At 43.0% G+C, this 10,534-nt stretch overlaps 1 protein-coding gene across 2 annotated transcripts; it reads left to right on the forward strand.

Annotated features, from left to right (window-relative positions):
- Positions 1 to 360: 360 nt before the first annotated feature.
- LOC117090683 (X antigen family member 5) lies at positions 361 to 7,434 on the forward strand. 2 transcript variants are annotated; one of them, XM_033223188.1, is made up of 5 exons: positions 361 to 448; positions 1,640 to 1,719; positions 2,224 to 2,329; positions 4,197 to 4,322; positions 7,292 to 7,434. In XM_033223188.1, exons 2-5 carry the CDS (start codon positions 1,648 to 1,650, stop codon positions 7,312 to 7,314), a joined length of 327 nt encoding a protein of 108 aa, XP_033079079.1. In that variant the 5' UTR covers positions 361 to 448; positions 1,640 to 1,647; the 3' UTR covers positions 7,315 to 7,434. The 2 variants fall into 2 exon arrangements, with proteins under 2 accessions (XP_033079079.1, XP_033079069.1); XM_033223178.1 differs by having other exon boundaries at positions 368 to 484.
- Positions 7,435 to 10,534: the final 3,100 nt, after the last annotated feature.

The following is a 10,534-nucleotide window of genomic DNA, read 5'->3' on the forward strand; positions in this document are numbered from 1 at the left end:
GCCTCATATAGATCCTCATCCTTCTACTAAAAGGCAGCGACATCACCATGGCCTTGCTGTTGTGGGGTCCTGGGCAGGGGAGGAAGTAAGGGCATAGTGGGGAGGAGGGTCAGATGAACATGGAATGAGTTGAAGGGTGACATTATTTGCAGTATTTCAGTCTCAGAGGCATAAAAAATACCATACAGAGAGGATGGATTCCAAAGTCCTTAGTGGGGACCTTGGAAGGAGCAGAGGACAGGGCATGGGGAGATAAGGAAGGGCAGTGCATCTCTTAAGGCAGGAGGGGACCTCACTGCGCATGCTCCTTTGGTGCCTCCTTAGTGCGCATATTCATTGGGCGTTTTCCCATTGGCCCTTCGCCCGTATGGTGAACGCCGGGGAGCTGTGATCCTGCAGCTCGGGTCCCGGAGGTCTGGATTCTTTCTCCCCTGCTGAGACGCAGCCAGTAGGTCCACAGGCCGCTCCAACTAGGAGTTGAAGCGTGAGTGAGAGTGCGGAGGAGCCAGCGGGCTTCCAGAGGGTCGGGGCACATGATTGGTGACTCCGAGTGAGAAGGGGCTTGATGTCGTCGTCCTTCTCGTGCGGCCCCGCAGCTATGGCCTTCTTGTCTTGTCGGGGTCAGAACGAAGGAAGAAGCAGGGCCTCAGAGTGGGACGGGGGTTAGGTGAAGCTGGGGCGATGCTGGGGTGCTGTTGGTGGTATTCCAGTCCCAGAAACGCCTAGAACTTCCAACAGAGGACAAATTCCAGACTCCTCAAGGGGCATCAGGCCTGGAATGTCGTGGGCGGTAAGGAAGGGGCCTGGAAATTGGGAACACCGCGGACTGGTGACCGCCACCCCAAGGTTTATATAATGAACCGCAGAGGTGCCCGCCCGGTGAGGACTGCCCAGTGCTATGTGGCAACTTCTCAGCTCCATCTTGGAAGTTCGAATGGGTGGGAGGGGCTACGCATTCCAACAAAACTCGATTTTAGGGGGGAAATGGGCCTAGCAAAGGGTGTGTGACAAAAGCCATGGGCACTTTAATTTTAATTCTCAAGCTGTATTTTCCTAAATGTCTCGCGATGGAGAGTCCAATTGTGAAACCAAACCTCATTGGAAATACCGTGCGTCTCTTGCCATAAGCCCTAAGGCATTGCTCAGCTAGCTTGACGAACATAAGTGGCTGTGCAAGTATTCGATTCAGAAGGCATACGCACTTATACATGCCCTCTGACTTACTTTTCCATGTCTTACCAAATTTTTAAAAATTGCAAGTTAGCAGTTGGCCATGGAAGTGCTCAAATGTAGTATCCACTCACATGCATTTTTCCAGTCACGATATTCTGGTTTTTGGTTTGGTTTGGTTTGGTTTGGTTTGGTTTTTTTGAGACGGAGTTTTGCTCTTGTTGCCCAGGCTGGAGTGCAATGGCGCGATCTCGGCTGGCTGCAGCATTCGCCCCCGGGTTCAAGCGGTTCTCCTGCCTCAACCTCCCGACTAGCTGGGATTAAGGCACTCACCACCACACCCGGCTAAGTTTTTGTATTTTTAGTAGAGACGGGGTTTCACCATTTTGGCCAAGCTGGCTTCGAACTCCTGACCTCAGGTGATCCATCCCCCTCAGCCTCGGCAAAGTGCACACTGTTCTGTTTGCAGACTGAAATATGAGTTGGCGAGGAAGAAGATATAGACCAAGACGATGTTTACGACTTGCTCAGCTGGTTGGGCCTATGCCTGTGAGTAACTGAACATTCGATTTTTTCCAATAGCAGAAGTTTTGTGTGTGTGTGTGGTAGTTATTGTTGAACTAGTATAGATACACTGATAAAGGTCTCCCATGTTGATAAAAAATGATCATGGCATCTCGTGAAGGAAAGAGTAACCCAAGAGGACTATACACTGTTTTCGCCTGGATGTGTGAACTTGTGTTCCTCGATTTGACTGGTGATTTCCTCCTCGTGCTTATTCATAGCACATTACACCCATTCAACCCCACATGAATTAAAATGGCTTCCAACGCCATTGAGGGTAATGGTCTCAGAGTAACCTCTCTATGGGAAGAGTAACTTAATGAAGAATAAGTATGTGGAATAGTTTTGGGATAGTGTTGGAGCATGTCTTTAAACATGCATATGATCAGAAGTATCTGTGTAATCTGTATATTCATATTATTGACATGCATTGATAAGAAGAATTTTTTATCTGCCCATGCACACACCATGCCCCTGCCCTTGTCCCAGGAGCCCAGAGTGCCAGAGCCTCAACAAGAAGGACCACCAACTGAAAGTCAGGATCATACACCTGGTCAGAAGAGAGAAGAAGATCAGGGTGCAGCTGAGATTCAAGGTGCTGGGAAGGGAAAGAAAGAATGTCTATGGGGGGAGGAGGCCTGTGTGTGCATGATGCCTTATGCCATGACCAGTAACAGGAGGAAGGAAAACAACAGGAAAGGATCTCAAACATTTGCTGAGAGTTTTGCAAGAGGCTGGAAGTGTGATGGGTATAGTTTGCAGCTTCCTGCAGTCCCTGGATATGATGAATCTTCTCTTTTCTTTGAGATGCATTTTGTATGCTTGAAAATATAGTCCTTCCTAAATCAGATGAAACCATTTAATTGGTTGTATAAAAATGTACATTATTTCACCAGTTTAACGTGATAGTCTTAGGATGTTGCAGTGAGATCTTCTCAGCCATGGTGTTCACAGTGTTGTAAGCACCCTTTGATAGCATGTGGAGTGCCAAGTCACCCTACCATATAACACCCCAAATAAAGCCCATTTGCAAAGGAATCTTAGCCTCATTTTATAAATAAGAAAACGGAGGCCGGGCGTGGTGCCTCACCCCTGTTATCCCTGCACTTTGGGAGGCCGAGGTGGGCGGATCACTTGAGGTCAGGAGTTCGAGACCACCGTGGCCAATATGGTGAAATCCTGTCTCTACTAAAAATATACGAACTCGTTGGGCGTGGTGGCACACACCTGCAATCTCAGCTACTAAGTAGGCTAAGGCAGGAGAATTTCTTGAGCCCGTGTGGCAGAGGTTGCAGTGAGCCGAGATCACACCACTGCACTCCAGCCTTGGTGACACAGCGAGACTCCGTCTCAAAACATAAAAATAAATAAATAAGAAAACTGAGGCTCAGAGATAGAGACTTAGCAAGAAAACTTGACTCATGGAGAAGGAATTCGTATTTTGTTCCAAGGTATGCATTCTTCCTACCATCTATTTTAGAAAATGTGAATGATTTTGCTCAAAAATGCTTAATACTCAAATGTGTCTGTACTATAAGGTACTTCGATATTGGCTCAGGACAAAACGCAGTTCAGTGAAGCAGGATAGCAACTCCAGAAAAGAAGTCAATGAATGACAGCCACTGTTTCCTTTGATGTATATTTTTGACAGTGTGTTTGGTAAAAGGTGGATAACTCAGGATGTTGGCGCACAGGTAACTTTATTAGTAGGATATGGAGGGGGCTTTGAAAAGTTGTTTCAATATTTTTATAATTAGAAAACCCCAAGTACGATAAGATTATCATGAAACAGAAATTGTTTTCTCAACGGATAGCATTTTCAAACTAATCAGAGACAGAATTTGGACCATGGATTATTTTAGCAATTCCCTGTTAAGGGGTTTCCAGAATATGACTGTCAACAATGCTCATTAATTTCTTTGCACTTCAGTACCCGTACTCCCACTGGAAGACAGTGGTTTTGCTGTTATATTTCGTACTTTTTTTCTTAATGACATTCATGTATGGAAAGTCACATATAGGGGCCTTTGGATCTAAGAATTACTTTAATAAAGTTTAACCCCAACATTTTCAAGATACCTCAACAGGGGATGAGTGTCAGGACCATAAGATTTGTCATAGGCTCACCAATACATTGATCTAATCCTTCAGAAAATTACATTTAAGTTATGATTAAAATGCTATCCATGAGGCCGTCTTCGGTTTTCCTAGGTAGCTGTGTGTTTATAATACACAATGGTAAAGTATGGGAAATGTAGGTGTGCTGAGACTTATCCTCAGATTGTCATTTAAGATAAGGTATCATAATAGAGGAAAACAAACGTGGGACATCTTTGCTTCACATTTATTACCACAGTAGCTTATAGGCTTTTACTGCATAACACCGAGGAAAAGAAAAGGATCAGTTCCTTATTTATCATTCCCGTTTGGCTGCTCCAGTCGACATCCTTGGTATTTTTCAGTGCCCGACCTGGAAGCTGATCTCCAGAAGCTGTCTCAGTCAAAGACTGGAAATGAATGCGGAGATGGTCCTGAAGTCCAGGGGAAGATTCTGCCAAAATCAGAGCAATTTAAAATGCCAGAAGGAGGTATGTTACCCATTAAGATTCAAAATTATGTGCTGTCTGTATTCCATAATATTATACTTTTGATAATAAAAGGAGAGAATCTTACTGCCCCTTTAAAAATAGAGTTCAAATGCAGACTTTCTTTGGAAGGTAATTCAGACCCTAGAAGCCTGACTGCAAAACTGAAACACTGTCAGATACAGACACAAATTGGGTCAAAGCCATATTGAATCATCAAATAGCAAAGCATTTTCTTACTTCTGAGTATAACCAACAGCTAACAATTTGCAGATTATTTTGTGATTTCTGCTTTTCACAAAAACATAATGCACTTGTAATACCACTTTGTATGAAATATGCTGATCCCTGAAGGAGATTCTCGTACCAGCTCTTAACATAATTTGTGAGCTTCTGGATAAATCACATAAATCCTACACCCATTTTTGCTTTTATTGAAAGTAGTGAATGCACATCAGATAGATTAAAGTCCACTTCAGTGCTGATTTCTACATGCTCTGGTTCTGTTGGAGAGAATGCAAAGATACTCGGATTTTCATGATTTGTGTATCATAACGATCAGCTTCAGTCCAATTGTAATATCTGAGTTGAGATTTCATTGCTTCTAAGAAAACAAGCGGGCACTCTGCTTGATGTTTGTTTTTCCGTAAGGAGACCTTCATGAGTGTTCTTGAATTTTGTCAAATCCTGAATTCTCTCAGACTCTTAATGATTGTTTTATTTTTATTTTTGCTTTTGTTTTGTTTTGTTTTGTTTTGTGTTGTGTTGTTTCGGACGAGGTCTCCCTCGGCCGCCCAGGATGGAGTGCAGTGGTCCGATCTTGGTTCCCTGTGACCTCTGCCTCCCGGGTTTAAGCGATTCTCATACCTCAGCCTCACGTGTATTTGGGATTACAGGTGCATGCCACCATGCCCAACAATTTTTTGTATTTTTAGTAGAAACAGGGTTTCATCATGTTGGCCAATCTGGGCTCGAACTCCTGACCTCAAGTGATCCACCTGCCTCGGCCTCCCAAAATGCTGGGATTACAGGTGTGAACCACCTCCCTCGCTGGACCCAATGATTGATTGTATTTTAAAGTCTTCCCACAGTGAAGCCTTGAATGACTGAATAATAAAATAGAAAGAGACAGTCAAGGTTTTGTGGCCCATGAAGTAGGGAGCCTGCATGTAGGTCAGTGATGCTCAAAGTGGTTGGAAGATGCCTGTGCTACGCATGCTCCCTACCCTTCTGTCAGTCTTCATGAGCTACTGTGTGTAATTAGATTGAAGACACATACGGTAACCTCTAACCATATCAGAGGTTATATATTACAGGTTTCTGCCTTGAGTCATCAGATGATATGATTTAAAGTTCAAAGACTATAACGTACTAAGTCCTGAGTAGTCCACATAAGTATCTTTTACACATTTTTCAAATTGCTGACTTAATTAGAAGAACTTCTGAATTTAAAGGGTGCACTGCATTTTTAGGGGAGAAATTATCTAAATGATTTACTCCACACTGGTGAACCACTCCATTAGACTATTTACATTAATAGATAGTGTGTAGACGATTTCCAGGAGCCTACTGAACAAGCCTCAGTTGTATTCTTAGGACAGTCATACCGTTAAATGCATATCTTATTAAAATAGATAACAAATTACATGATACAAGAAAATAATACTGAGACATAAAAAATAAAAGAGTCACAGAATAAACTTAAGGGAAAGGGAAACAGGCAGTAAATGAAAGGTATGAATCATTAACAAAGGGAAAACTAATCGAAAAGTAATACATTTAATAGATCATTCTTTTGAGAAATAGCTAGGAAGACAGCATCCAGCAGATGAAGCAATCTTGAAGAAAATGGAAAAAGCACAACACGGAATATGAACAAGACCAGATATTGAATGTAGGGCATAATTGAAAGTGAATACATTCTTAAACACAGTATTTTCAGAGTATGGATGAAATGGTTGACACGCTAGGGATGCCTACATTATTTAATATATCCCTGCAATACCTGAATATCTGAACACCACAAAGACTGTGCATGAACTTGTGAAATTTGCTAGTTGTCCCTGAAAAACAGTTACTTTTAGAGGCAAATGTTTAGCTTTTCCAGATGTCTTACTCTCCGTTTTCATTTCCCTCTCCATTTTTTTTTTTTTTTTTTCCCCACACTGGTTATGATGTATAACTCTTTCACATTTTAATATCAATCATGATCGTGATACGTTAAAACTTATATGACCATTTAATTAATTATACAAATGGGAATACTTTCCAGTGAAAAAAGTGTCATTATTCATATTGACATGAGGACTATAGGTGAAAACTGGATGCAAATGGTTAGTGTATGTTAAAAAAGAACAAAGAAGGGTCAACTAGCTCAAAGCAATATCATAGCACTTCTTCACAATAGAGAAAAAACAAATGCAATACTGCCTTTCTATTCATTTTGCTTATGTATTTCCTAATGTGACATTAACAGTTTTCTCAAAAGATAGCTTTCAGACTGTCTGCAGGAACCTATTGGACATTCAGACCATACTGTCAAGCCAAAACATTAAATTACGCATTTTTTTCTGGAGGAATTTTTTCACAAATTCCTTCTGTTTCTTAGGGTTTTTTTTTTGTGTGTTCTGTTGTATTTTCAGTAAAACTCTACACATTGTTTGCCATCTACTTTAAGCCCCTTCTAATAGATTCACCTGATTTAATGTGATCTGTCCTCAGACTGTCTTTTGGTTTCCTTCTAGCACAAAAAGCAGGGTGTGTTTTAAAAATGTTGCTAATGTATATGTTTGGAAGTGTATCCTCAAAGTCTCCACAGAGGTCTAGTTGAATATTAGCCACAGGGAGACTCTTCGGATTCTGGTTTTAGTCCATTGTATAAAACTAAACCTTTGGTGTCCTTTGCATGCCTTTAATTTCATCTGAATAGAGTTCTGCTGGTAATGTTCCTGCCTGTTATGTTTCTATCGCAGGGGAAGGGAAACCACAGCTTTAAACAAAGACAACCGAAAGAATGCAAACAGGATTTATCCGAGATACTTGACTTTTAAAAATCTCAATAAAGTTTTCCAGTTTTCTCCAAAGAAGTATCACACACCTGTTGTTCATTTATTCTCACATATTAGACAGTATTGAACATTTTGGCCGGGTGCAGTGGCTCATTCCTGTAATCCAAGCACATTGGGATGCTGAGGCAGGAAGATTGCCTGAGCTTGGGAGATTGAGACGTGTTTGGGCAACATGGCAAAACCCCCTCTCTACAAAAACAGATGAATGAATGTATGAATATATGCACATATGTATGTAGGTGTAGTCTCAGCTACTCTGGAGGCTGAGGTGGGAGGATCCCTTGAGCCTAGGAGGTCGAGGACGTAGGCAGTCATGTTCACGCCACTGCAGCTCCAGCCTGGGTGAATGCGACTCTGTCTGAATAAAATATAGTATCATTTTTGCAACGCTGCATTCTGATTGAGCTGGTATGCACATGTGTGATATTGTGAATATATATATATTTGGTCCTGGACCCTGCTTACTGTCATACAACTCCTACAGGTTTTGGAATCTCCACATAGTGATATCTTTTTGTATGCTAGTGAGTTGACCATTTGCTGGCAGCTCCTAGGTAGCTCTAGGATGGGGGATTAGAGGGTTGGGACTTTTCAGCCACATCCCCAACCTTCAGGACAGGGAGAGGGGCTGAAGGTTAAGTTGATTACCAATGGCGGGCCAACAGTTTAGTCAGTCATGCCTATATGATGAAAACCTCCATCAAAACCCAAAAGGACAGGGTTCAGAGAGCTTCTTGCCTAGTGGAACACATGGAGAGTGGCATGCCCGTAGAGGCCATGGAAGCCCCCTGCCCCTTCCTTCTATTCCTTCCCCTATGTATCTCTTTATCTGCATCCTTTGTTAGGATATCCTATTTTCCACAAAATATGTGAGAATTCCCCAGGCTATCGAGCTGGATGAAAGAACTAGGGCCTAGGTAGAAGAAAGGGGAAAGCAACTAGGGGCAACTTGCTGAAGCAAAATTACTTGGACCCTACCTACACTGTCTCCTTACACGTGATGGCATGACATAGCCATGGGATTCCATCCTGCCTCTTACACACTGGCCTTGAGATGGTGGGCAAGATACTTACGTCCTGTGGGACAGTTTCCCCATTTTTAAAGTGAAATTAGAATATTTACACTAAATACTTGCTATGAAGAATAAATTAAATAACAAGATGCAGGCATTACATTGCAGATAAATTTACTAGTTATCTTTCCTTAATCCCTTTAAAATTTCAAATATTTTCATTCCATTTTTCTTTACAACTACATCTCTAGTATGTGATAACTGCTTTGGAATTTCAAGTAGGAATATCAGTCTACCTTTTTAAATGCATTTGACTTCAGCAAGTGATTTCATGTAAATATGTAAGTTAAATAGCAGTGTAGCTGGCATCAGACATGGCATTGATTCTGAAGCTGATTTGTAAATAACCGAGGTGTGACAAGGCCAACCCTATGTCAGTACTATGTGCTGAAAACTTGTTTGATGTGTGTGATGCCATGAAGAATCAGTCTATTCCAGTCAGTCAACACCACACAACTCAATATCACAGTGTGTCAACAGCTCAGGCAGTCCCTAAGCAGCCCTATGGTGGCTAACGGGGCCACAAGGATCACCAGTGCAGTTGTTATTTTGGCTTGTCATATATTCATTGATTTGGCGGGTAAGAAGACAATGAGCCCAAATGAATCAAAGTGGTTGATTACTTGCAGACTCAGCAAAAGCAAGGTTAGCATTGTGTCAGCACTGTGTCCCTAGTCCCAGGGTACCACACTGAATTGGAGAAACTCAGTGACAGTATGGATGGTGGGTCTCTCTGCCTGTGAGGAGCCCACAGTCATACCCTAAGGCCAATTTTGAAACCACACTGAATCCTGAACCCAAGATCACACCTTACCGAGCTGCGACTATGGGACAGCAAGGGTGACCCAGCTCCGAACATCTCGCACAGAACACCTTAGGGATGTCATCCATGCTTGTGAAGAGGAGGAACCTGTGTCAGTGACTACCCTGAACTGACTTGCCTGCTGACAGTTCCCCTAAACCAAAGATGCAAATCAGTTGTTTAGACTGAACGGGGAACCCTAGAGGGAAAGGTTTCTTTGCGGGATGCCACAATGGAGGCCTTGGCCAGCTCCTACCTGATGAATGTATGTCCTGCTGGGGGTGCCCTAACAAGGGTAAAGTCTTGTAGTCCAGGGGTATCACCTGTGCCCTCTGGGATTGTTCTTACCTGTGTGCCCTGAATATCCCATCACTGCCTCATCCCTGGAAGGCGTGCACATCAACTTCAGCTTCCCGGCCATAGTTGTGCTGAGCCTGAAATGCTGGCTTGAGTTGGATAAAAATGGTTAATACAGAATGTTAGTTAGGAAGTCACCTGCCTTTGTCAGATAGACCTTCAGCATTAATAGGATTCGTATAAGATGGATGTGATGGGAAATTTGATGTGTCAACTTTGCTACGCCACGATGCATGAGAAATGTTCACTTTGACCAGGGTAGATGTCTCCGTGAAGGGTTTTCTTTACGTGAAAACTAGCATTTAAATCAGCAGACTTTTGGTAAACCTAATTGCCCTCCCCAATGTGGGTGGGCCTCATCCAGTTCCTTGAAGGCCTTCAGAGAAGAAGACTGGGGTCCTCCACAAGATGAAGAAATTCTGCCTCCACGCTGCCCTTGGATTTGACCTTTCATATCACCTCCTCCCCGGGTCTCCAGCCTGACATCCTGCTCCGTGAGATTTGGACTTGCCAGTCGCAACACTACCATGGGCTAGGTCTTCAAACTCAGTCTCTCTCTCTCTCTCTTTCTCTCTCCGCCCACCCACACACACGTGTGCACGCATACACACACACACACACACACACACACACACACACCCCGAGGAACCCTAACCAATAGGCTGCTTACGTCTGGGACCCTCAGGGCATAACTGAGATCAGTACTGCAGGTTGGTGTCACTCTGCTGCAGGGCTCCTCAAGCAGAGGCCAGTGGCATTCCCCTCCCACCCTCTGCAGACGGACATCGATGTGGCTCATCACTGTGACTCAGGGTTTGGTCATCCAACCATGTGGCGATCACTACAATTCCACAAGTATTTTTAAGTCAAATGTCTAATACAAAACCAGTTTGCGTTCTTTCAGCTTGTATTCAT

Source organism: Trachypithecus francoisi, unplaced genomic scaffold (assembly GCF_009764315.1).
Source record: "Trachypithecus francoisi isolate TF-2019V2 unplaced genomic scaffold, Tfra_2.0 Contig01074, whole genome shotgun sequence".
NCBI classification, from domain to species: Eukaryota; Metazoa; Chordata; class Mammalia; order Primates; family Cercopithecidae; genus Trachypithecus; species Trachypithecus francoisi.

What these genes read in the sequence shown, in the direction of transcription:
- LOC117090683 (XM_033223188.1), top strand. Translation starts at nt 1,648, where the DNA reads ATGAGTTGGCGAGGAAGAAGATATAGACCAAGACGATGTTTACGACTT. An exon ending in GGGTGCAGCTGAGATTCAAG is followed by an intron (nt 2,330 to 4,196) that starts GTGCTGGGAAGG and finishes GGTATTTTTCAG; the next exon opens with TGCCCGACCTGGAAGCTGAT. An exon ending in ATTTAAAATGCCAGAAGGAG is followed by an intron (nt 4,323 to 7,291) that starts GTATGTTACCCA and finishes TTTCTATCGCAG; the next exon opens with GGGAAGGGAAACCACAGCTT.